A 26569-nucleotide genomic window follows, 5' to 3' on the forward strand; every position below is an offset into this window, starting at 1 on the left:
AACTGCTCTGATCTGAGGCGGGGCCCTGGAGATGAAGGCAAGAGAGAAGGGGAGTGGGGGGTGTGTGTGTGTGTGTGTGTGTGTTTCCCTCATTCAACCACCATGGCTCATTGCTAGACCCTGGGCTTTCTCTTTCACATCAGTTTTAGAGACTAAGGCCAGTTTTGCCTGGTTCATTGACCAGGCCCGGGGAATGCCTCTGATGACAGGTGGCAGCAGCACTAGCTGCTGTGGCCATGTGCACTGTTCAGGTGGACTTGGAAGAAGGTGATGGGAGAGAAGTGGATGCAGGAGAGGCATAAGGACTAGGCGAAGTCAGGTGGCCAGCAGGGGACCTCTGAGCAGAGCCAGCAGGCAGGGAAATTCCAGGACTAGTCGTGTGGAGGAGTGGCCATATGAATCTGGAGGCCAGCTGAGCTGACCATTTGTCCAAGGTGAAGTGACTGCCCAGGAACTGGGGAGAAGACGGAAACCCCTTGCACAGGGCTGACATCCTGGGTGGAGGGATTGAAGCCGCCCTGGGGAAATACTTCAAAGCCTACCCCTGTTTCTTCAATGCCTCCTTCCTCTATCATCAAGACTTGAGTGAGGTCCTAGAAAAAAATCCAGTTACACTTGGGAGGGAGTAATGCTGGACCATATCATCTACTAATTCTTAAGTGTAAGTTTAGCTCATCAATTATTTTTTCCAGTGGCAATATTCCAGAGCTATTTAAGACAGAATCGCTCAGTGGCAGATTGTGTTTTGCAGAGATGGCCACAATAACACCTTCCATCCCACATGCTCTCCTTTCAAAGTGACCTTGAACATCTTCCCATTGAGTGGTGGGTCCCTTGAACCTGGGTGGATCTTCTGCACTTGCATCTGAAAATGAGTGTGGCAGATATTAGGATGCCTCAGCTCCTTTCCCTCCATAATTTCCCTTCTGTTTAGCTTTTCCTGGCTCCTCCCTCTCTCAGTCTCAGTCAGAGACCCTCATCCTGAGCTGAGCTGATTTTCCTGAAGTTGTGCAAGAACTTCCTGTTGGCTGAGGAATTTAATCTCTCTTTTTCTGGTCATTGTGATAGACAGTGAGGAGAGAATCTCAAACCCAACTCCAGCTCCTGTGGGAGGCATGATGGTCAGTGCTGAGGGTGAAGATGTCAATTAAAAAGATGTTACTGGCAAAATGGCACCAATCCCAACCATGAGATATCAACCATCCCTTGATTGTCTAGAACTGTAAATTACCTTTGAGGACCATGAACTTGCAAGTCCTTCAAGCCGGAAAGAGAAACCCTTGACCCCCACGTCTCTTCTTCATCAATTTCTAGACCTTTTCTTATAATTCCTTGGTTGTGGGAAACATCAGGGTCTCAAATGACAGGGGCTGGGGTTGGGGCTGAAAGTGGGTGATTGTCTAATGTCTTTTAGAGGCCAGAACCCAGGCTGGAAGTAATCCTTTGATGCTGGTTGGTTAATAGTTGTGTTAGTCTGCTAGGGCTGCCATAACAAGATATCACAGAATGGGTGGCTTAAACGACAGAAATTTATTTTCTCAGTCTTGGAGACTGGAAGTCCAAGACCAAGATGTTAGCAGGTTTGGTTTCTCCCAAGGCCTCTCTCCTTGGCTTGCAGAGGGCTTCCTTCTCTCTGTGTCCTTCCATGGCTTTTCCTCTCTGTGTGTGCATTCCTGGTGTGTCTCCCTCTTCTTATAAGGACACCAGTCATATCGGATTAGGGCCATCTCAATGACCTCATTTAACCTCAATTATCTCTTTAAAGACCCTATCTCCAAACACAGTCATATCCTGAGATACTGGGGGTTAGGATTTCAACATGTGAATTTAAAGGGGACAAATTCCATCCATAACAATACTTCATGAACAGTGGTGGAGGAGTGAGTGCCCTGGACAATCAATCTATGGATCCTGGAGAACTTCCAGTGTCCTTGAGGGGATGTCCTGCTGGGCCCATGCTGCCCAGAGCAGGGCCAGGACATGCAACCAGGGGAGGGGGAAGGGGGAAGGTGTGGAAGGTTGTGTCAGTGCTTCCTGCCCTCCCAGTGTGACGGCTGCCCAGGCTGTTCCTGAGAGGTGGTACAGGAGTATCACAGGAGGTACGAGGCCCATGGTGGTTTCCAGGTACCAGCTACATCCCAGAGCATCATGTGGCTAGGCGGTGGGCTTCCTCACGATCCAGGCATTGCTCATGGCAGACCCTACACGAGGGGGTTCTCTGTCTCTGGAGCCACTTCATCAGCACAGACATCCTTCTTCTTTTTCCCTGGCAAGGAGGTCAGAACGAAGGTTACCCCTCCAACGTTTGTACCTAAGGCCTCTGAATTCTGACTGTCCTTGCGTATTCCTCAGGCAAGGAAAAGCTCTCCTGGTTTTCTAAGACCCTGGAAAAGGAGATGCTTCAAGGACAGGAAGTTCTTCCTAATGTCTAGCCTTTCTCTGCAATTATGGCACGCGTTTAGCTGTAGAAGGTATAGAAACTTAGAGCTGGGATGGACCCAGTTAAATGAATAGGCAGAAGCCATGTGGCAGAGGCAAGGGCCAGCCTCCAGTTGCCCTGGGTAAAGCCTTTCCACTATCCCAGGTAGTTGGATTCTCTCTACCCTTCTCAGTGTCCAAAGCTGCTCTTTTCTGAGCCTTGAAAACATTAGGCGAAGTGAAAGAAGTCAGTCACAAAGGATCACACAGTGCATGACTCCATTTACAGGATAGACTGTCCAGAAGAGACAGTCTAGAGACAGAAAGGAGATTAGTGGTTGCCTGGGTCTGGAAGGGAAAGGGGGACTAGGGAGTGATAGCTAAGGGGCTTGGGAATTTCTTTTTGGGGTAATGAGAATGTTCTCAAATTGAGTGTGGTGATGGATGAACAACCCTGTGACTGTAATAAAAGCCATTGAGTCTCACACTTGAAATGCATGAATTACATGGTATGTGAATTATAGTCCAATAAAGCCGTTAAAACAAAAAGCTGCTCGTTTCCTGGCTTCCACCTTCTTACCACAAATCCTGGGGGCTGTCTGAGGCAAAGGGCCACGTCAGACCCTCTCAGGAGCAGACAGGCCCCTAGGTGGAGTGTGACCTCAGCTGCTCCCTCCTCCCTCCCTTGCCTGTGGAAAGAATATACAGGAGCCAGCCAGCCAGCCGGCCCAGCTGCATGCTCAGTGGCTGCGCCAAGACTCTTGCCTTTTAGGACACATCCACTGAAGTCTTATGCCTCCTTCTCCTTGCTGACCCACTTTCTCCATCCTGGGATCAACCAGACAGCCTAGGATGGACATGTCCGCGAAGCCCAGGTCAGCTGGGGTAGCTCTTTCAGGAGCTGGATGGAGAGCTCAGAACCCAGCTTGACCTCTGAGTGTCCCCTTCCTTCTTCTCCTGGGGGAAGGAGGCCCTATCAGTCCCTGACCAGAGAGGTGCTTCTCTCAGGGAGCCTTTCCTAGGATGGTTGGCAAGAAGGAGTTGGGATTCATCTAGATTTTCACTCAACACACCTTTATTGATACCAGCTATGTTCCAGGAACCCTTGCTAGGTGTCAGGGGGTGGTGACTCAGCTTTCGTCTTTCTAGACCTGAGAACTCCATGGGAGAGTGAGGGCAGCAAGTGCTGTGACTGAGATGAGCACTGGAGAGTCAAGGCAGGACACAAACCCAGCCTGGGTGTGGGAGAGAAGGTCGGGAAGGCTTCCTGGAGGGGGCACACCTTGAAGATGGTGGAGGTGACAGCCAAATGAAGAAGGTGAGTTGGGTGGGAAGTTATGGAAAATGTGTTCCAGACAGAAAGAGTAGAATGTGCAAATGCCTGCAGAGGCACATAAGAGGGTAGCTCTTTTGAAAACTGCTGAAGGAACTTCAAGTATTTCAGTCTGACTGGAGACCAGACTATTAGATGGAGAGGGCCAAGAGATGACATGGGAGAGGTAAGCCTAAATAGGAGGAGGTTCAGACTTGGCCCTCCTTCCCAGAAGACCTACCTCCTCCACCCACCCCCAGCCCCTGCAGGACTCCTACCTGAGCAGGGGCCCCAGTGCCAGGCAGAGAGACCAGCCAGGATCAGGAACAGCAAGACAGGCACCACCACCAGTAGCACATCTTTGTAGGAGGCCATCCCTGGAGCTGGACATGGAGGGGGCGGGGTCACAGGTGGACTGCATGCTTCACCATCCCTCAACCACCGGTTCCCAGCCCTTGGCATACCTGCCTGGCGATGGCAGCTCTCCCAGGGGGTGACTGTGGCCAAGTCCCAGCTGACAGGGTTTGAGACAATGCAGGAATAGGCCACACCTTTGTCACCTGGTCCCAGTGACACACTCAGCACCTGTCCGTCCATGAAGAGGCCACCTGGCTTGATATCAAGGTCAATGGTTCCCTCCCGTCGCCAGCTATAGGTTATGTCGCTGATGTTGGGAGCCCAACAGGACAGGAACACTTGGCAGGTCTTGGGGAGCTGAGCATCCCCTGATACAGCAATGAACACTTGTACCTCGGGCCTGGGCACTGCATCTGAGCAAGAACAGCAGAGCCAGTGTGGGTTATAGGGATGCTGAACGGGGCCCATAGCTCCAGCTCTGGGATCCATGCAGGGCTAGATGCCACCTCTGACTAGACCACTCTGGCTCTAAAGCCTCATCAGGCTCCCATTGCCCACAGGACGGAAGCTGAATTTCTGAGTCTGGTATTCAAAATCCTTCATTAAATGGTTGATGTCAACCTCTCCAGCTGTACCTCCTGCTGATCTTCCCCACCCATCTTAATTAATTTCCTGTTCTCCCAAATGTGTCATGCTCTTCTTCATATCTTTCATATGGCTCAGCTGTACACATATGCTTTTCTCGTCTCACCCTCCTAGAAAACTCCCACTCATCCTCCAAGGCGCAGCTCGGACACACTGCTTACTGCTCTGATTATGAAGCCTTCTCTGATATTCCAGGTATGGCTCTGAGCCCTCCGAGAACTCTGTGTATCCCTTGTCATCAAATTTCCCTGATACATGATACATCAGTCATAGAGACAATAAACGTTTATTAAGGTAGGCACAAAAACAAACACATTCCTGGACTTTTGGAGCTTTTGGAGTTTGGTGAGGAAGACATACTAACAAGTGATTATGAATAACTAAGAAAATTATTACAAGGATGCAAAATTCTGTGAAGGAGCAGACCAGGAGGTAGGGGCTCTGCCTTGTTATCTCCATAACCCTTGCTCTCAAGGTGCTCAGCTACCTGGGCCATTGGACAAATTGGTGTCCTGGCATTCCAGACCATGGCTGCCCTTTCCTACATCAGTTGATGAGTAGATCATGAGTCTCGTGGCAAAGTGGGTCAGCGGGAGAGCATTCTGGCAACAACGGGAGGGCTCAGTCTCTGAGAGCATTCCAAAGTTAAGCTGAGTAAAACCTCATTAATGCCAGCTCAATCTGGTGGGATTTGTGATATGAGAAAAGAAAAGATTTGTTGGGTGCACTAATAGTATAAACAAAGATTACAGGGGAGGGAGATATTTACACTACTTAAGAGGACAAGCTGCTTCCAAACACCATCAGGCACAGTAGAAACACCCATTGACATTTCTAGTAACTGATCTGCTAATTCAAATCATTCTTATCTATTGTCAAAGCAGAGCTCCTAAGGACGGCTGCTTGGCAGCTTTGTGCAATTAGTTCTAATCACGCTACGTATTTGGAAGCAATAAAACAGCAATTTCCTTAAAATCTGTAATTCAGATGCTGAGAACAAGGCATTTTGGAGCTTAGTGGTGCGGGTGCTGCATGTATTATCACATTCAACGTCCTCATTTCACATATGTGGCAGCTGAGACTCAGAACGGGGGAGAGCCTCCCTAGCTGCCTGTGTGGTTGTGAAGGCTGTTCACTGTGCAAGGGCGCTGGGCTCAGGGGGTAACAGGTGAGAGGCGGGTGCTGAATTCCAGCCAGCACTCTGCTTGCCAAGCTGTGCAACATGGATCAGGGTCGTGTGCACCCAAAAGGACACACATTTAATTGTACACTGGCAGCCCGTGTGGCTCACCTAAGTGACGAGCCAGTTATCTCCCTCTAGGTGTGGGAGGGTCTCTCTCTTTCCGGTTTGCTACTGCCTTTCTCTCCCTCAGTGTTTTGCTCTGCCCAGCTATCACCCCTACTCTCCATTCTTAAATTTGCACCTTTTCCTCCCCCTTATTCTATCCCAATTTCTGAGGTTTTACTGAAATAGGGGTCACTGACATATCTTTTCCAAGCCACTAGGTAGATGAATAGGAGCTCAAAGGCCACTTTATCTTTACCAGCAGAAATACGGTGGCAGTGGTAGAAGCATAGGTGGCGATGGTGGTGCAGGTGATGGTGGGGGTGGTGAAGGTGGTGTAGGTGATGGTGGGGGTGGTGGAGGTGGAGGTGGTGATGGTGGTGCAGGTGATGGAGGGGGTGGTGGAGGTGGTGGTGGTGATGGTGGTGCAGGTGATGGAGGGGGTGGTGGAGGTGTTGGTGGTGATGGTGGTGCAGGTGATGGAGGGGGTGGTGGAGGTGGTGGTGGTGATGGTGGTGCAGGTGATGGTGGAGGTGGTGGAGGTGGTGGTGGTGATGGTGGTGCAGGTGATGGAGGGGGTGGTGGAGGTGGTGGTGGTGATGGTGGTGCAGGTGATGGAGGGGGTGGTGGAGGTGGTGGTGGTGATGGTGGTGCAGGTGATGGTGGGGGTGGTGGAGGTGGTGGTGGTGATGGTGGTGCAGGTGATGGAGCGGGTGGTGGAGGTGGTGGTGGTGATGGTGGTGCAGGTGATGGAGGGGGTGGTGGAGGTGGAGGTGGTGATGGTGGTGCAGGTGATGGTGGGGGTGGTGGCAGTGTAGGTGGTGATGGTGGGGGTGGTGGCGGTGGTTGTGGAGGTACTGGTTGTGACAGAGGTGGAGGTGAAGTTGCTGGAAAGAAAGACCCATCCAGCCTCCAGTGAATTCAGTCACCCCAGCTGAGGTGCTGAGAGCAGCTTTATGAATGACCCTAACAAACCTAAGTAGAACAGAGGATCTGCTCAGCTGAGCCCTGCCAAGTCAGACTTGTGAGAAACAAAAATATTTGTTGTTTTTAACCAGTAAGTTTGGGGGTGGTTTATTTTGCAATAACAAATAACAGAGAACACCCATGAATGATGTAAATTTAAAATCTCTCAATACATCTAAAAGAGCTCTTTTAAGAAATATGACATAAAAATTCTATACTTTAGTTGCAATGGATTTTTAAATTAAAATCATTGTGTCATAGTTTATTTGCAATATTTATTTTTCTTTTTGGTGGTGCATAAAATAATGGCACGTCTTATAACCTGTTATCTTAGAATTGATGATGTCTAGGCCAGCCTCTATCCCAGATGCTTCTCAAATGCCACTGATTTTACCTTTATTGGCATTTTCATGGTAATATTACTATACAGGTTTTACAAGTGAGAAAGGTCAATGTCAGGGAGTAAGTATTGTGTCCAAGGCCACTGAGATAAGAAAAGACCACGCTAGAGTTCAGACCAGGGCTGTAGGGCGGAAAAGCCTGGCTGCCCCAGCCAGAAGCTCACCTGGGAGAACCCGAGGAGTTTTCTTACCTGTGGCTGTGGGGAAGCAGCTGTTCCCTGAATCAGCCATGAGGTCAGAGGCCACAGGTTTCTAGAGCCCAGCTCTCCCCAGTTTCCAGGACGCAGGATGCCTTTCCGGAGCTTTGTGGGAGGAGGTGGGGCAGAGAGCCTGAGTCAGGCGCACTCACCATACACCTTGAGCTGCAGGGTCTGGGTCCAGGCTCGACCTTCCTTGTCCACCAGCAGCACGGAGAAGTTGCCGCTGTCTCCAGACTCCAGCGGCCGCAGCTCCAAGCTGAGGTTGCCGTGCAGCTGGGCTCGGCCCAGGAAGCGGGAGTGGTACAGCGTCTCCAGAGACCCCCGGAAAAACGTGGCCAGGAGCTCCTCTGAAGGCCAGAGGGATCTCCAGATGGCCTCTCGGATTTGGAAGCCGGGAGGGCGCTCTGCCACCAGCAGCGCCGAGCCCCCCACCTGGCCCTGAACTTGGGCACCGGTGAAAACGAAGGGAAGTAGTGCTGAAAGGACAGAACCCCATCACTCTGCCTGCCCCAACCTCCTCATCTCTCTCCTGCATGCAGCTGAGCTGCTGCGGAGCAAGGGAGGCCCCTTCTCTCCACACTCCCTCCACCCAAGCTGAGAGTGCCCCGCGCCAGGGACTGGGAATAAAACAGTGAGGAAGGGAATCCAGTCCCTGCGCTCATGGAGCTCAGACTCTTAAGACAGCAATTTACCATGATGGCAACAAGGGGTGCCCTGGGAGAACACAGGTAGGCTGATAGGGTGACCTTGCCAGGCCTTGAGGGACTCAGAGAAGAAAAGGTTAAGCTGAGACCGGAAAGAGGAATGGAAATCAGCCAGGCCAAGCAGAGGGCGGCCTGGAGTGGGGATGGGGAAGTGTTAGAGACTGAGTGGGCAGCACACACAAAGGCCCGGACGGTGAGAGAGCTCGGTGCACCGTGGGGAACTGAAAGTAGTTCTCCGCAGAGGAGGTAAGAAATAGCACTGCAGAGTCTGTGGGAGCCAGATCCTGCAGGGCCCTAAAAGCAACTTTGGAGTTTGGGCTTTATCCTTAGAGTGACGGGGGGGCCTTGGATAGTCTTTAAGTAAGAGAGTGACGTGATTACATCCGTGGTTAGAAAGACAGCTCCAGCAGAGGTACTGGAAGTGCAATGGAAACTTGTACTGAGGAAGGGAGCAGCCGGGACAGGCGGAAGTGGGAGGAATGGAGAGGTTACTGTGTGTAGTCAGTGGGATCTGGTAACAGATTAGATCTGGGGAGTGAGGGCGCGCAGAGTCAAGGATGGCTCCCAGGTCCTTGGGACCCACTGGCTGCCATTCTCTGTGATCCAGAACAGGAGGAGAAACAGAATGGGGGTGAGATGTCTAGAGGCTGTTTTGCTGGGAACATATTCAGTGTGACTTGTGTGGGTGACACTTCTGCTTGAAGTGCCCCTCTGACTCCTTTGCTGACTAACTTCTGCTCCTCCTTGAAGCATCACTGCCTCCCCTGGCCTCTGCCATCTGTCACTGCAGGTTACAAACTCTCTCTGTGTTCCCACAGCGGGCTGGGATCACCACTACAAATGCTCCTACCCCTCTATTGTGACCACTTGTTTATGAGTCCCATGAGACTATGAGCTCCTCTTTTCATGTTTGTACTCCCTGTGCCCAGCACAGTTTAGGAGCAGGATGTAGGAGAAACTCGGCAGATACACTTAAGGCATGACAAAATTGGCTGAGGACTTCCCTTGTACCCAGCACAGTGGTGGGCACGGGGGTTCAGGGCAGAATAAAAGCAGATGGAGAACACACCCAAGTGCTGGGAGTTTGGTTAGGGAGCTGGGTTCTGGATGATCACTCAGCCAGCCGCTGGTAACTCCAGTCTCCTGTCTGTCTCACTGCCCTGCCAGCCCCAGTCATCTCAGTCCTAACTGGGGATGGCTTCAGGGTTAAGGCACAGTGGAGATGTAAAGAGAGCATAGCGCTGGATGTCAATCAAGACTCCTGTTCTATCCTGCCCTGGCTCTGCCACGAACAAGCTGTGCAATCTTCAGCATACCTCTTCCCCCTAAACGCTTCCATTGTCCCATTTGTAAAGCAAGGGGGTGCATTCAACCAGTGGTACTCATCCCTTTTACCATTCAGAAAAATTATTTTTGCTTCCCATGTCCACAGATTTGAAAGATTTGTGAACCAAACAGATTCCCTCTTTTTGGCAGGATTTCCTTCACATGTTTAGAAATGTTGAAATCTGCAGACTTTTGGAGCCAGGAACTCAGGTGGGGACACCAGACAAAATCATCTTGAAGTCCCTATGAGTTTCTGACACAAACAAAAGTGTCTGAGTATTTGCCACACCCCATGGCTCCCATCCCCTGGCCTAGCAGCGCTGGCCCTTGTCATACTGACCACTTGCTAACCAAGGGAGGGAACTCAGGCATCGGACAGGATGGGGGGGCGGTGTCGCCCAGTGTTGAAGAGACCTGATTTGTCTCTTCTGACATCACACCGCTATCGACCACCCCAAGTCCACAGGCAGTATATTAACTTGCTTTTGTCTCTCATCCCTCCTCAATGTCCACTTCCACAGACCTGCAGGGAGGAGTCTGAGCTCTCCCACAGGCTGTTGGAAAGACATCCTCAGATTGTAAGAGCCCTGCCCGCCCCTGCTCTCCCCAGACCACATTTAGAATTTGCATGTGTTAACACTGCCAGACCCTCACATTCTCACGACCATCTCTTTCAAAACCAATGGTACCACCAGCCTCAGTTTTAACCTCCCTGGGCCACAAAACAGCTTGTGTCTCAGGGGCATGGAGGCTCCTTGTGCTGCCATCCTTCTATCCAGGATCCTGCATCTCTTTGCCTCTGCCTAGCTTTTAAGGTTGCCCAAGAACTTGCTTCAGTCTTCCCTACCCCTCCACAGCTCCTGGGTCCTCAATTGGGTTGGGGAGAGGATCCTGCCCAGATGCCTGGGGAAGGGACTTCAGCTCTCTGAGGCCAGGCCAACCGCCTGCCCCACTTACCTTCCCAGAGAAGGAGACTCCACAGGGACCACACGGCCATACTTCGGAGAGGCAGGCAAAGTCGCTCGACAGCCAAATCCAGAACATCCCAGGTCAAGCGGGTGCATGGAAGGAGCTGTGGTCCTTCTGGAAAGTCCCATGTTTAGAAGGAGGAATGTTGACTCAGAACAGGACGCCCTGAAAGTGAAAATATCCAGAGGAAAGTGGAAGTTGGCCTCGGGTCTGGCTGGGCTCTTTCAGGAGCTGATTCTTGTAAGTCAGCCTCTTTCAAATGCCTATGGTTGGCCAATGCAGATGGCAAGCACCCCCCACACAAGCCCACATCCTCCTCGCTGACTCCCGCCGGTCATCCCCACATCCCACTCTGCCCGGCTGCCCCCTGCCTTTCCTGTTGTCAACACAGAGAGCCCTCTAAACTGCGATTCCCATCATCACTTCTCTGCTTAAAATTCTTCTGCAGCCTCCCACTGCCCTCAGGATAAAGACTAAACTCTTGGCTTAGCATACAAGGTTCTCCTAAGTCCAACTCCAGCCTGCTTCTTCCAGCCCGCCGTCCTACGTCCATTCCGCTCTCCAGCCACGCCAAGCCAGGACTGCCTCTTCTCAGAACTGCCAATTCCACACTTCCGTTCGTTGTACTTGTTCCATTCATCCTTCTGGATGTGGCATGGCTATGCAGCTGGCCGGACTCCCATTCCAGGCTTCCTGACCACAGGCAGCATGAGGAACCTTCCTTTCTGCGTGCCCAGGGCGTGCCCGTTCCTCTGTCATAACTCTTAGCACACTGTTTCGCAACAGTTTTCGCATCTCCACAGACTGTTTGTTGCCAAGGTCTCATATTCATTTCTGTTTACCCCTCGGTGCTGGGCATGTCATGGATGCTTAATGAACATTCGTTAAACCAGGGTGTGAATTCTAGAGATTGCTGCATATTTTGCTTCCTGGAAGCCCTACAACTCTCCTCTGAGAGGATCTGATTATCACCCTGTTAGAGCTGGGGGAGTTTGGAAACCAGAGTGAGGTTAGCACCTTTCGGAGGTCACAGAGAAGCAGAGCTATGAGCTGAGCTTCAGTCTTCTGAGTGTGGTCCATTTTGCCAGTCGCTCCATCTTAACTCCGTTTCTCTTCTCACTTGCGGTAACTTGGTTTCTTTAGTCAGGGAAGGCTTTGCGAGAAGATAAGGAACATCTCCGAGCTTCCTGAGTGTGGCTTGTGGTGTCTAGTCCTGCAGAGCTTCTGACCTGTCAGTCAAACTGAACGCTCTGCCCTGGACCCAGCTGGGAACGAGGCAGATGTGGTGGCAGGTGAGCAGGAGGCTTCCAGAAGAGGCTTCCTGCCCTCCAGTTACTCGCCACCAAATTGTAGGAACAAGATATGCCTGGGAAGGGAAGGCCCACAACAGACAGACACGGCTCTGTGCAAAAGAGCCGCACAGACAGTCCACGGTGCAGGAGGGCACGGGAAGAGGTCTCTGTGGATGTGGGCAGGGGACACTTCCTTAAAAGGTGGAATTTGAGCTGCATCTTGAAGATGGACATGATTTGGATAGGCTGAGAAAACAGGGAGGGCCAGAGGTTGGGGGGTGGGCTCTGAGCATGAGGGGAAAGCAGCGTAAAGCTTGGCAGTGGGGAGGTCCCGTGTGGGCTCCAGAGACAATGAAAGAGCAGAGGGAGGAATCCTTTAGGGCTGCCTTGGGTAAAATGGAAAGGGAGGCTGGGGGTCAGATTATGGGGTCCTTGAGTACTGGGTTAAGTTTAGGCTTTTACTCTGGAGGCCAGCAACTCTCACTCGTGCTGAAAACTTGGATTCTCAGGGATTCTGGTTCAGTGGGGCTGGGCTGGGGCTCAGGAACCTGTAGTTTTAACAAGCACTGCACTCCAGGTGATTCTGAGCTAGTGAATGGAGGGAGGGCTCTGAGAAGCACTGCTTGGAGGGAGGGGGCTGCTGTCCATTTTGGGCTAGCTAACTTGCTAGTGGGAGGACAGCGTGCAGGGCTGATTGGGAGAGAAAAAAGAGGCAGGGAGGTCTGGGTAGCAGCTATTGTGATTGTCCTGACTGGAGTAGAAAGGAACTCTCTAGAGAGAAAGGGGCAGAGCTGGAGTTGTGACAGAACTTGGACACCACCCACCTATGGGACACAGAGGCCAAGGGAGAGGACTGATCTATGACTCCACTGTCAATTCCATCATCCATGTGTCAGATATTTATTGATCATCTACTTACATGTCAGGTGCTGGGGAAACAAAGATGAAAGGCACAGCCTCTGCTCTCAAGGAGTCTGCAGTTTAGATGAGAAGACAGACATGTAACCCAGTAATTACAATCAGTGCGGTCAGAGCAATGCCAGCTGCGTGCATGGGATGCTATGGGAGCCCGAGGGTGGATGGGTGGGAGCCAGCTGGGGGGCTAGGAGGCCAGGTGGGCCTCATGGAGGGGGTAGTGTTTGAGGTGAGCCTTAGGATATAAACAGATGAGGGTGAGGGTAGGACTTAAGAACTCAAGCTCTGGGGTCAAGCTTCTTGGGTTCAGGTCTTGGCTGTGAAACCTTGAGCAAAGTGGCTGCTCTGTGTTGGGCATCTTCATTCACGAAACGGAGATTAATAACAGTATCTACCTCTCCGTGGTGCCGTAAGGGTGAAACCACTTAAAATAGGGTCTGGTGCATAGTCAGGTAAAATAAAGAATGTGGCCCACTATCCAGTTCTACAAGTTATTGGCTACTGCAGTTGCTGACCTACAGTACACCCTGAAAGGAATTCAGGATGACGATCAGGATGAGGCCTTCTGTGCTCTGGGAAAACAGGCAGAACAGACCCTCAGATATTTTATGAACCCAATTTCTTGCATCTTCCCATACTTATAAAAGCACTAAAATCATTGACTAGGATAGCTGTGCCTTGTGACAAGCAGTAACCTTCTACCAAAATGTGTGCTTAATTGCATGGACTCTTTCTCCAAAATCACTGTATGCTGACCTCCCCCTAACCTCTTCAGAGCAGTTCCTCAGAGCTATCTGAGAGGCTGTGTCCCAGGCTCTAGTCCTCTGTAAGTCCCCAGATAAAAAGGAAACTCACATTGTGCATTTTAATTTCAGTTGACAATCAGCACTCAAAAAAATTAACCATTGTTACTAAGTGGCCAGAGAGAGGGAAGAAGGGAGAGCTGGGCAAATGCAGGTAAAGGAGTGTTGAGGTGCCAGCAACCCTGCTTCAACTCTCTTCTCCCAGTTCCTGAGGGCGGGGATCAGACCCCCTTCATTTCTGCACCCTGTATATCACCAAGGACAGGATTTCCATGAGGTGGTACCCTTCAAGCATGTGTTGAAGTGGATTGAATGATTCTGAAATGTCAAGGCCAGGTCTGGGGTGGCCATGGAATGCAGGAGTCTGGCTGGTGTGTGAATGCTGGGAATATGGATGCTGAATTCCTTTGGAGGAGACAGTGGGCAGTCACACTGCCTCTCAGCAGAAAGGGTGGTCCATAGTGGTCCATCCAAGCAGGAAATGAGTTGCAATCTTCTATGCACCACTCCAGCCCTTTTCCTTTAGGGGAATTTCAGGGAGGCTGAGAAAGTGGGGAGTGGGAGGTTGGGTGAGGGCCTGAAAATATCCCACCCACTTCCCCCAAAAGAAAAACTTCCAGCAGCCCTGTGACAGCTGGAGAAGAATGGACTGATGAAGGCACAGGAAGGGTTAAGTCTGCGGTGGCAGGTTCCCCCACCCCTCCCAGGGCTAATTACTGGTTCAGACCACATTAATTACCCAGCCACAGGGGGAGTGCATGGAGTAAATTAGCTAGTAAGTTCAAAGGGGCCACTCCGCACATTCCTTAATTAAGAGAGAAGCTGGCAGCCGGGGGCTGCGCTCAGCCTCCCTGGGGCCTTTCTGGGAAGCCCGGAGCCATGGAGTCTGCCTCTGCCGCAGCCCTGGCAGGTGCAGTAGTAGCCCCATCTGCCAGGCAGAGTGGCCTGCACCTGCCATTAGCCCACCTTCCCCGCGGGCTGGGGTGGGGGTAGTGGCGAGCAGGTGTAAAATGTGGCCAAACCAGCATCTGAGCTCAACCCTTAGCCCTGAGAGCAGCGTGGTGCAGAGAATCGGGCTGGGTGGAATTTGATGGGGTGTGAAGGGTGGTCGAAGTGATGCCCTGCGTCTGTCCACTCACACTCGTCCTTGTTCCTTGGACTGGCCTGAGGGCAGAATGGGGCCTTGTTTCTCCTGGGGTGGGGGGAAGTGGAGAAGGGAAAAGAAAAGGTGAGATGCCTGGGGAGAGAAGGGAGCTGGCAGAGAAGGAGGCAGAGGAAGAGCACCAGGCAGGAAGGAGGGGCCTTCAGCGGGCTTTTGGAAGGCAGGGGTGAGGGAAGAGGGCGGAGTGTTGCTGGCGGGTGGGTGGGCCTCTGGGCACCACTTCCAGGGGGCGGTGCAGGATGGGGCTGAGGGAGAACCCCAGGTAGCGCCCCACCTGAGCCCCGTCTTTGTGTCTACCTTCACCGGCACGGTTCCCATAGGGTGGACCAGCTGCCTGCACCATCTGCCAGCCGACACCATGCCAGCCCCAAAGGCTGCCCTGGGCGGGGGAGCCCATGTGCACCCCTCCCTTGGCAGCCAGCTTGGGCAGTGGTGCTGCCATGTGATGAAGACTGGGTTTGAGGCAGTGCCTGCATGTGTGAAATGGATGTACTTTAACCTGCCCCAGAGGACACTCTCATGCATGCACAGCCCCGAAGATAACTCCCTCTTCAATATTTGTGTCTGGGGCACTTCTCTTGCCTCACCCTCATCTTGGCCCTGCTGGGAGTAGGTAGAGGGAATGGAACCTTCGATGGACCAGGGGCATGGTGCTCACAGCTGGAAGGGGGGAAACTGAGGAGAGGGGAAAAAGAGGGAGCCTATGAGATAGCTCGTGGGAGACTGGGTGGGAGGCATCTGAGGCTTTGGTAGGGTCTGCTTTTGAGGCAAAGACATATCTTCCCAGAGAGTCAAAGGAAGGCTGCACAAAAAAGAAACAGAGCTACAACTGTGTTGTGCTGAGGTAGAGAGCCGGAAGCTGGAAACTCATTTCTTCATTCCCTCACTTACCCAGCATTTGTTGGATTCCCATCTTGTGCACACTAATGTACTGAGCAAACGTTTATTGAACATCTAGCATATGTAAGCCCCATGAGATCAGGAACACATGCTGATGATGACAGCGACCACGCTCCTGACCATGAAAGGAACAGTCACTATTCGTCTGTACGTCACATGGGAGAGAATTCTGGAAACAAGCACAACGTAGGCTCTTCACTCACAGAGAGTGGTGCGTGCTGAGTGAGCAGCCTTAGTGACGCTCCAGGTCTGCTGGGTGCAGCTTCTTCCGGCCGTGTAGACGGAGATATGACATGGGAAAGCCTGGGTCTTTCCCGTGCTGTGCACCTTGTCTGTACTTACCGTCATCACAGTTGATACGAAGATGAAGGACACAGAGCTGTTTAGTGGATGCTTATTTAAATAAAAAGGTAGGAGATCTATTTCCTAGCCAAATTTAAAATAACAAACCTGGAATTGAAAGAAATTCCAGTATGTGCAACCTGCCTGGTTCAGGAAAAGGCCATGCTCCATTTTTATTGTTCGTATCTAAATGGTGTAGCCACATACAAGACAAAGATGGGGTGTCTAATGATATCTTACAAAGAACCTGTCCAGTGAACGGATCAGACCACAGTGTAGGCTGGTGCTCAAGTCCCTCACTACACAAGAGGGCCACCAGAGGGCAGCCTTGAGGCTGCTGGCTGTCCTCTTACTCTCTACCTTAAGGGGGCAGCTCCAGGCTGCCTCTCCATCCTCATCCCAGCTAAGAAGTTCTTTCTTTTCTTCTTACTCTGTAAGTGATATGACCCCACAGAGCACAGGTCCCTAGATGAGGCACAGCCAACTCACCTCTGCTGGATATGTGTCTGCATTTAGCTCTGACTTGGAGAGAAAAATAAGGTTTCATAGCCCAGAGCCTTGATAAAGTGTGGAGGCAGCTTGTGTGCATTCCTGTGGGGAGAAGCACAGTGGCAGGCTGGGCACTGTGGCATCCTTTTTCTGTGCCTGCAGGGTCTGGCCCTGGAGAACTGTGAGGGTCCCATCCTCCCTTGGCAGTGGCCCTTCCTCCCCTGCCCACCAGCATCCTCTAGGAACAGAAGCAGCTGCCTGCTCTGAGGACTGGAGATGGGATTTGGGGCTGGGTGTGCTGATATCAGGCAAACCAGAGAGAGTCTGGGCTGAAAAGCGTGGGTTTCCTCTGAAAACTCTGTTTTCTCTATGTTCTTCTGGGGATTCTCTTTTCCTTTAATTTTCTTAGTAATTGTTCATTTTGGAAAATTCCAGCTCATTCTTTTATAAATTAAGGGTCTGAGGAGAGAGCAAAGTGTCTGAGAGATCAGGCCAGTGGTGTGTGAGTAAGAGTGTGTGTGTATGTGTGTGTGCGTGTGTGTGTAAGATAGGACTTCTTACCTATGTGTGTTGAAGGACCTGTTTTTCTTTTTTATTTCCAATCCATTGTGGAGCTATACTTTGTAAAGTATAATAAAAACACATTACCAAAAAAAAAAAAAATTAAAAGAGAGGTACCAAATACGAGCCCTAATTTTTATGATTCTATTAAACAAACATAAAATTAACTCTGTCAGATTGCTATAAAGTTCCTAAATTTTTCCTTGCAATTGTTTTATTATCTTGCCTGGACTGATAAATCCAATTCACAGACAACCCCCAGTCCACGGACCAGGCGTTGAGTGTCTCGGGTGTAGGGCAGGGAGGAGGGAGGTATGAAAGCTCAGAAGCAGGTGGTCTGTGGACGACTGGAGGGTTGGCTCTTTCCCAGTCCCCATCATCAGTGTTCTCTTCATGAGCTGTCTTGTCTATGTTTTTTTTTTTTTTTAAGATTTTTTAAAAAAATTAATTAATTAATTAATTTTTATTTATGGCTGTGTTGGGTCTTCGTTTCCGTGCGAGGGCTTTCTCCAGTTGTGGCAAGCGGGGGCCACTCTTCATCGCGGTGCGCGGGCCTCTCACTATCGCGGCCTCTCTTGTTGCGGAGCACAGGCTCCAGACGCGCAGGCTCAGTAGTTGTGGCTCACGGGCCCAGCTGCTCCGTGGCATGTGGGGTCTTCCCAGACCAAGGCTCGAACCCGTGTCCCCTGCATTGGCAGGCAGACTCTCAACCACTGCGCCAACAGGGAAGCCCCCTTGTCTATGTTTTGACTTTTTAGAAGGAGGCGACTCATTTACAGAGGGCGTGGCGAGGGCTTAGGGTCGGGGGTGCTTCCTGATGGGCCAGTGAAGACCCTGTGCTTCTAGATGGTGTGTGCCTCTCAGTCATCCTGGCAGAACCAAGGAGGCAAAGGGGAGGGGACCCTGGTGTATTCTGACTGTGGATTTTGACTGGTGATGACAGAGACAGGAGGATGAGGAAGAGGAAGGGTTGGGATGGGAGGAGGGAAGGGAGAAAAGGGAGTAGAAGACAAGTGAGAAAAAAGGCTAGCATGGGTTGCCTTATCCACTGTTTTTACCCAGAGCAGAACCACAGACAATTAAGCTCCCAAAGGCAAGTGGACTGATTTACTTCCAAGACGTATGTATTTTGGAGGTATACCAGGCTTTTAAAACTTTCATGTACATGCAAATCGCCTGGAGATCTTATTGAAATGCAGGTTCTGATTCAGCAGATCTGGGCGTCTGCATTTCTAATAAGCTCAAGGGGAAATGCTAGATGTTTGCAGCTCTGAGGGGCCAAGAGCGCTCTGAACGAGCAGACTTCTTGCTAGGGGAGGCGGGTACCAGAGTTGCTAACTCGGACCTCACTCTCCGTGATTCCAGTGCAGGGGTCTGCAAGCTGGGGCCAGGGCCTCACAGGAGCAAATATATAATCCTTCACTGAGCACTTTGGCTGTGGACTGGACTGGGACTCCCCTCCCTTCCCACCCCCTGCCCCGGCAACCCTTCCTCTCCCTCGCCCTCTCATCTCTCTCATCACCAGTCAGGTCCACAGGGAGTCCATTGTCCTTGAATAAACCAGACCAAATGATCAGGCAGCCCAAATGATTGCTACTAATGAACAATACGAAACAAATTGATACACCTTTATTAACAAATAGATTCTACAACCATGTATCTTTTTAAACATGTAAGGGGTAACAGAGTTTTCTGACGTGCTCCACAAACGGTGGGGGGGTGGTTCTGGCTGCTGGGCTGGGGAACTGGAGGACCACAGAAGAGGCTGGGGTCCCCTGGCCTCCTGGGGAGCGCTGGGGGCTGCGGATGGGTGTGTGTGTTGGGGGGAGGAGATGCCGTCACTAGCAGAGGACCTCTTCGCAGTCACCAATGGGATCTTGCTGGGTCCTGCGTCCTCTATTCAGCCCCTTGGCTGGAACCTCACTGAACTGAGGGCGTCTCACCTCAGCGGAGATGACAGAAATGTCCTGTGGGAGAGTCAGGTCAGGGTGAGGAAGCAGACGTCACACAGAGAATGAGAAAAGAGCAGGGGTCCCATCTCACCTTTTCCCGCCGGGCTGACTGCGCAGGCCTGGCTGTGGGGAAGAGCAGCACTAAGGTTAGGGCACTGGGTTCACGGGGTGCCCCCTCCCCACCTCCTCGTGGCACCTTCCTCCAGAGAGCACGGGCCGGCCAGGGTTGGGGGCTGCTCCCCCTTTTACACCTCAGGGCTCCTCACCCTCCATCTGAAAGCAGGTGGGCCTGGGAATCAGGAGACCCCAGCTGTGTGACCGGAGGCCAGTCACTTGGCCTCTGAGTCTCAGCTGCTTCAACCAGGAAAGGGTGGTTGTGTTGACAGTGACTGCCTTGCAGGATTACAGTGTGAAGCAAGAGACAAGAAGGTGCCCAAGATACTTCTAGAATAACTCCTCCATTAGACATCCACTCTGCACCAGGCAACCATTTAGGTGTGAAAATTATATAGCTGATCTATCTAGTATACAGCTAACAGAAGTATAATTCTGTATATCTAATCTCACATCAGTCTTGCCAAGTAGGGGGTATTGATTCCTTCTCACAGTGGGATGAAAAAACTGAGGCTCGGGCTTCCCTGGTGGCGCAGTGGTTGAGAATCTGCCTGCCAATGCAGGGGACACGGGTTCGAGCCCTGGTCTGGGAGGACCCCACATGCCGCGGAGCAACTGGGCCCGTGAGCCACAATTACTGAGCCTGCGCGTCTGGAGCCTGTGCTCCGCAACAAGAGAGGCCGCAATAGTGAGAGGCCCGCGCACCGCGATGAAGAGTGGCCCCCGCTTGCCGCAACTAGAGAAAGCCCTTGCACAGAAATGAAGACCCAACATACCAAAAATAAATAAATAAATAAATAAATTAAAAAAAAAAAAAAAAGAAAGAAAACTGAGGCTCAGCGAGGTGAATAACTCTCCACAGTCACTTCCATAAGAAGTGGAACCGTAGGCAAATATTGAATCTTTGTGCATGTGAAGCATTCTCCCACTGATAAAAGATCCAGTATCCTCTCTTCTATGCATCTTGGAACATAACAGCTCTCCTTACTTTGGGTTTCAGATCCCTGCACCCACCCAACAGGGAAAGCCTGCTCAGAGCTTGAGCTGGAAGCAGACTGTCCCAGACCCCACTCCTGCCCCGAATCATGCCTTCACCCTGTTGCCTGCTAGGATTAAAAGGATCACATTTTCTTATTTTCCTTATTTTGCTAATGAAAACCATAGAGTCTGAGGTTGGCTTCTTTTTTCCTTTCTTATGTTTAAGTCCTCATTGTAACCCTTCTCAGGAAGGAACTGGGCCCACGTGTGCTTTCCCATCTGCTTGGCAATGCTCTGGCCAGCAACCGGTCAGGTCCTGGGAGAACTGCCCTGAGTCCAAGAGACTTCTTGGCCGTCCACTTTCCCTAGTGCCCTTTATGGGTGGGAGTGGAGTCCCTAGACTGACTCAAATCCATTTTACAGACCAGGAATTGAAATCTCAGCACAGGTGAGACATAAAACAAGTTCCCTATTTTTAAACACCTATTGCATACCAGACAATCTTTATGGTTTCTAGAACCCAGGTTCTATTCCTAGCCATTTATAATAATCTTACAAAGTAGGCATTATCTACACTTTATAGATTAGGCTCAGAGAGCTTAAATAATTTGCCCACAGGCGCACAGTGAGTACATAGAATCAAGTTTTGAACTCAATTCTGACTGACTCAGAAACCCACACTCCTCCCATGATTCCACGTTGCCTGTTTGTCTGTTAGAGAGTGGACTAGCCTTCCCTGTGCCTGCCATCTTGATTCTGGTATCTGTGGCTGGGGTTCATAGTCTTTATGGCTCCCTCTTAGAGCTGAGACTGTCCTGTTTAGACTTACACTCAGGGTCAAAGACAAACTGTATCATTCTTTTTCCTTTTTTCCTTTGTTGCTCCACAATGCTCAGAAAAGGGCAAAAAAAAAAAAAAAATTTTCCCTAGTTGGGATGGTAACAGTGGAGGTGTGGTGGAGATGATGTAGATGATGGTGATTATGGTGGACATAGCGGTGTTTGTGGTGATGGTGGTAGTGAAGGAGGAGATGATGGTGGTGGTGGTGAAGGTGGCCATGGTCAGGGTGATGATGGCAGTCATGGTGATGCTGGTGGTCAGGGTGATGATGGCAGTCAGGGTGATGATGGCAGTCAGGGTGATGATGGTGGTCAGGGTCATGACCGTTGTCATGGTGATGATGGCGGTAGTGATACCTCACCCTAGGCCCCAAACTTCCCCTTTACATTAGCAAAGATGTCAAGTTTGACCCGAGATCACTCACCTTCACTCTCCTTTGGGATCGTACGTACCACAGAGTAGATAACCCCTTCATCGTTCTCATTCTGGCAATGAACTGAAAGAAGGAATGCAGCTGCAGCTTGAATAGGACCCACCTGCTCTCTCACCTCAAGACCCAGAAGCACTTATGGGGGGAAGCTGATCAGGGGCTGTTATGGTGATAACTGGCAGTGGGAAGCAGTTATTAATGTGGGATATCCATCTTGGCAGGAGGTGCCTGACCCCTGCAGCAGATTCTAGCAGCTTCCCCAGCCCTGACATTGTTTAAACTAGAGGTTGGCACAATCTTTTTCTGTAAAAAAGGTAGTGAATATTTTAGGTTTTGCAAATACCTGGCTCTGTAGTGTGACAGCAGCCACACACGATACATACACAATGTTCTTTACAAAAATACTTGGTGGACCAGATTTGACACATGGTCAAATTTGCTAACCCTTGGTCTAAACCTCCCTCTTGGGGGCTGGGATCCCTTCCTGCTTCCCTCTCCCACCACCAGCTCCATGCACTGGCTCCTTAAGCTCTCCCCAGAAGTCATCTGTTTCCTTCCCCAGATGACTCTGATTCCTGAGACTCAGGCTCATGAGGCCTTCTTTCTTATGACTCCCTTAAGAGGCCTTTCTCTGCCTTTATGGACGGACACTGGTGCTACTGCAAGTCCTTACCATTGACGTACAGTGGGTGTTCCTCTCCACCTGGGGCGGGGGGCAGATTCCAGGGTGGAAGGGGCCCTAGGAGATGCAAAGGTACAATTCACTGAGCGCCCTCAGAGAGCAGACTGGACAGTGGGGACAGAGAAGCTGAGAGAAAGAATGTCAGTTACCTTTAAAAATTGTATAAAATTACCTTTAAAAACTGTATAAAAAATTAAAAAATTAAACTAAAAAAAAAAAAAAGAAAAGAATGCCAGCAGAGGTTGCTGGAGGTCTGAGGCTGGTTTGTTAATGAGGGTTAATTCACAGGTCTGGACACGGTTAACTTTTGTGGGATGTTTCCTTTGAAAAATACCCCAGAGGGGAGGAGGGCTCCATGGGAATCGCAAACTGGGAGGAAGCAGGGTCAGAAAGGTTGGGCCACATCCTTGCATCGAAAGGGCCCAGACCCACCAGTCAGGCTGCTTTTCAGAAGGAGGAAAAGCTAATAACTTTGACAACACACCATGTGCCAGAAACAGGGCCAGGGAATTCAAATACAGCGTCTACTTAATAGCAAACCTCCTAACCCAGGGACAAGCACAGAGCTGGATGTCACAAAAGCCCCCCTACCTAAATCTTCGGTGTCTGGTGTTCTTCACAACCACCTTGCAAAGGTTGATACTGTGATTTCCGTTTTTTAGATGAGGTGACTGAAAAACAGTTGGGAGAGGTGACTTCTTCAAGGTCACACAGAAAGTGGTGGAGACAGACTCTTAATCCAGTGTGTACACTTTTTCTCCACTAGCATGCTGCCTCTGTGAAAGCAGGCGTTTCCAGAACTTTAAAAATTAGCTCTTGGGATAGGAATTGGGTCACAGGTGGATGTTAGAACACCTGGTTCATGCCTGGTGTCCAAGAAATATTCATTAGCTCTAACAGCAAGAAAGCATCAGAGTCGTCAGGTAGCACCTTCGGACATGGCTCCTCCTGTAAAACCAAGAGGGCATTTGTGGAGACTCAGAGAGGCCTCTAATGCTCATTTGTCAAGGCTGTGTTTCTGAGTCTCCATTCACGAAGAGCTCTGTGAGTTGGATGGAACTGTGTTTTATGGGAGGTGTGACAGTGGGAAGTGAAATGAACACTTTTAAGCAAACAACCAGAACTTGCACACTTAGGTAACTGCTACTTTGAAGTAGACCTCCTGTATGACCACATCCTAGTTCTAGTGATTCCATGATTGGTCAAAATGTTTTGAACATTGCCTTCAGAGATACAGTCTGTGGAATATCTTCAGTGGTGGAACATTTTTGTTTGTTGAGGAATGGATATGCTGTCTGGAAATGGCTAAGGGTCTTCTAAAGCTGGGCATGAAGAAAAAAGCTGTTGGACTGTGTTTCTTGTGTGGCTACGGAATTGGGCCTGAAGGTGGTTTTCTGAGCGACATTCTAAGGAAGGTTTTGTGCCCCTGAGCTTCTGAGATGCTAGGACCACCACCAGGAGTCTTATTTTCATGAGAGACAGGTTCCTTAACAAAATGGAGCTCAGGTGCTCCCAGGCTGGCAGTGGGGGTGGGGTAGGGGAGTGGGAATGGGTGGGGAGGCAAAATTGCCACATGAAGGGGATGCTCCTTCGTTCCCTGTGAAAGGCATCTTCCTCTTGAAGATCTTTCACCAGTGACTGTTCCTCCACCATCTTGTTTGGACCTGGGAGGGAGATGGCTGTACTGTGTTGCTTTGCCTTTAACTCTCTGACCCAGAGGTGAGTGGGCAGAAACACCCACGTTATTGAGACCAGGCTGGCTTTATGACAGGTGCAGAGATGGTAGAACTCACAGATTTTCAGTTCATGGTCCCCTACTCCAGCTGCTTCCTCATCTAACTCTGGGCCTGGCTCCATCTTTCTCCCACTGCACAGGTGTACCTTAAAGCAACTCTGGCCTGCTTTCAGAAATCTAGACTCAAGACTAAAGGAAAGGAGAGATGAGAAGTTAGATGGACAAAGGCTGCTAAATCAAAAAGGGGAGAGGAAGTCGGAGCCTGGCTCAAGCCCTAACTGGGGTGCCTGGTGAGGTAGTGGGTCTAGGGCTGGGGAGAGATGTTTTCAGGTATCCTGGCTGATGGTCAGGGAAGATTGGATTGGATTGCAGGACTGGGCGGTCTTCCTCAAAGAACAGTCCGGCTTAGCTCTCAGAACTCATCACTAATTCCTTAACTGAGGGAGCTGCAAACTTGAATAAGCAAATCTAGCTGGAGGTCTATGAGAACGATTATTTTGCCCTTGGCAAGTGGAAAAAAAAAATGTTGCCCCCAGGGAGGAAGAAGTAGGTTGATTTGAACTTCTGTAGGTGGATTTGAAGCCCTAGGAATAAACTGGCACCAAATAGCTTTGGCACTGGGAGCCATTCCCTTCAACATGGCCCCAGGCAAACAAGGGTTAGAGTTGGAATAAACGTGTAGCCACCCAAGGTGATTGCTTTGAAAGCCAACATTCATACTTAATTATCATGACCATGACAGGAAGAAGAGGAGAGTCCGGAATTTCAAAACCAATAGATGACCTAGAAATGCCATTTATCTGATTATTTTCACTTATTTCTCCCTATAGAATTCCTCTCATCTGAATTTTAGCGAAACTTTTTATGACTCTGATCAGAGGAATTACAGAATGGATAACAGGAGCAAAGGCAGTTTGGGAACCTGCCAGGGTGATGTGCTCAGACCAGAATGAGAATGTACTGAGCACCCACTCAGCGCCAGGCTAATACATCAGGTATGAGACAGATGTCACCTCATTAACTCAGACCTTACAACATCCCAAGAGGGAGACATTTAGTGAAACTTAAAAGGAACTGGCCCAAGGTTACTGAACTAGTAAATAGCAGTGCTGGGACCAGGCTATTCCCCAGTGCTCTCCACCACACTTCGCTCCTGATGAGTCAACAGCCACGGACTCTCACCCAGGGCACAGCACGGCACAGAAGTGTGTATGCGTGAGCATGCATGTGCACTGGAGTTCTCATGTCTTCTTTCTCCTCTACTAAGCAGACCAGAGCTCTGCTGACTTTAAGGAGAGAATTGGGGGCCTTGGGTTTGTTCAGTCATATTCACAGCCACAGACTGTCTTTCAAATGGGAAGGACACTGACCTACATCTCGTTTGGCTTGTAAGAATTCCTGTTTGTGCCTTTATTCATGCCCCAGTGTGCAGTAGTGTGTTTGTGTGCTCTCTGGGTGATTGGGTGTCTGAGACACTGTGTCTGTGTGTGTGAGTTCTGGAAGCTGTAAGTGTCCCTCCTGGGGCCCCTTTGCATGACGTGTGAAGAAAAGTCCCTCCTCCTCCCAATACCCAGAAGTAAGCAGTTGGTCCTGTCAGGCTCTGGCTTTCCAATGGCTGGGCTGTGCCTGGCATAAGGATTCGGCAATCAAGAAAGCCAAAAAGAGTTACTGACCGGTTTTTCTCCAGGGTCTGAAATACCCTAGAAGTGCAGCAGTAATGACCGTCATGCCAAGCAGGCTCGCAGGCCACCAAGGAACCAGCCAGTTGATGCTAGTGGGGGCAGATAAGACCCGAGGACCTGGGGGGTGAGTAGGGGTGAACATGAGCATTGAGGATGAAATTCACAAATGCACCCCAGACTGGCACAGGAGAGGCAGAGTGGTTGGCATTAGTGGGAACCACCTGGCCTGAAGGAGCCTTGCCAGTGGGAATGAGGGATGGATCAAAGGATGTCAACATGGATGGGCAATTCCACGGATGACCATGTGGCCCTCCCCCCACGGTGCCCCTCACTCTCTGTGGACTTCATTGTTTCCCTGCCAGGTTCAGTGGACAGATGGTCCAAGCGGGGTCCATGCTCAGTCAGTCATGCCGTGCCTGCTCTGGGCCCAGCATTGTGGGAGGCATGGCGGGAGGAACACAGAGGAGTGAGATCTGACCCTGGCCAGCTTGCTGGGGCTCACAGCCCAGTTGGGGGACAAGACCTACCCTCCACGGAGAGTGTCTCAGGCTTGCTTGTCTCTTTGGAGACACTATTCTCAGCCTCGCAGGCGTAGTTCCCAGCATCCTGCTCTGACATCGCCGGGAAGAGGAAGGAGACGGCTCCCGGCTCCACCATGGGGAGTCACGTGGTTCCGCAGGGTGTCCCCACTGAGGTAGAACGAGGTTCGGAGGGGAGGAGCTCCACAACTCGGCTGGTGGGTCTCAGGGTGAGCAGAGGACAGGACGCAGGAACCGGGGCAGCACCCAGTTGGAAGGGTCAGCGGGATCCCCCAGGCTCCTCCCTTAGGGACCCCTCCCCACATTCCCAGGGGGCCCCACTGCCCACCGCCCAGGCCCCTGGGGAGTGTCTCCCCGTCCTCCCCTTACTCCACACCCTGACCTCCAGCTGGGGACGCTGCTTCTGGACCCAGCCACCCCCAAGGGCCACCGCGCACCAGTAAAGCCCGGAGTCTCCCTCCTCGGCTGCTGGGATGCAGAGTTCTGGAGGCAGGCCCCTGTCTTGCAGGGTGTGGACCTCCGTGTGGAAGGAGAAGAGGAGCTGCCGGGCTGACCTCTGGCTCCCTCCAC

At 50.9% G+C, this 26569-nt stretch overlaps 2 protein-coding genes and 1 long non-coding RNA gene across 5 annotated transcripts in view; 1 reads left to right on the forward strand and 2 right to left on the reverse strand.

Moving 5' to 3' along the window:
- Window positions 1-1511: 1511 nt before the first annotated feature.
- On the reverse strand, window positions 1512-11590 carry SLAMF8 (SLAM family member 8). 3 transcript variants are annotated; one of them, XM_082407127.1, is made up of 6 exons: window positions 11079-11590; window positions 10572-10748; window positions 7734-8060; window positions 4195-4500; window positions 4009-4113; window positions 1512-2266 (listed from the first exon to the last, which is right to left on the reverse strand). In XM_082407127.1, exons 2-6 carry the CDS (start codon window positions 10609-10611, stop codon window positions 2202-2204), a joined length of 843 nt encoding a protein of 280 aa, XP_082263253.1. In that variant the 5' UTR covers window positions 10612-10748; window positions 11079-11590; the 3' UTR covers window positions 1512-2201. The 3 variants fall into 3 exon arrangements, with proteins under 3 accessions (XP_082263253.1, XP_082263255.1, XP_082263254.1); XM_082407129.1 differs by having other exon boundaries at window positions 7734-7931; window positions 11079-11589; XM_082407128.1 differs by lacking the exon at window positions 11079-11590 and having other exon boundaries at window positions 10572-11062.
- Window positions 8056-26569, forward strand: part of LOC309635991 — a 30101-nt gene continuing 11587 nt past the window's right edge. Inside the window, exon 1 of the long non-coding RNA XR_014249147.1 lies at window positions 8056-8534. This is a non-coding gene — a long non-coding RNA (uncharacterized lncRNA). The remainder of the gene's footprint in view (window positions 8535-26569) is intronic.
- On the reverse strand, window positions 18650-26435 carry FCRL6 (Fc receptor like 6). The gene is given in 7 exon segments (XM_082407309.1): window positions 18650-19014; window positions 19091-19122; window positions 21356-21427; window positions 22035-22100; window positions 25452-25577; window positions 25988-26105; window positions 26107-26435. Coding segments are annotated over 7 exon segments (738 nt in total). The 5' UTR covers window positions 26305-26435; the 3' UTR covers window positions 18650-18888.

The sequence above is a fragment of the Balaenoptera borealis genome, assembly GCF_965194805.1.
Source record: "Balaenoptera borealis genome assembly, chromosome: 1".
Classification (NCBI taxonomy): Eukaryota; Metazoa; Chordata; class Mammalia; order Artiodactyla; family Balaenopteridae; genus Balaenoptera; species Balaenoptera borealis.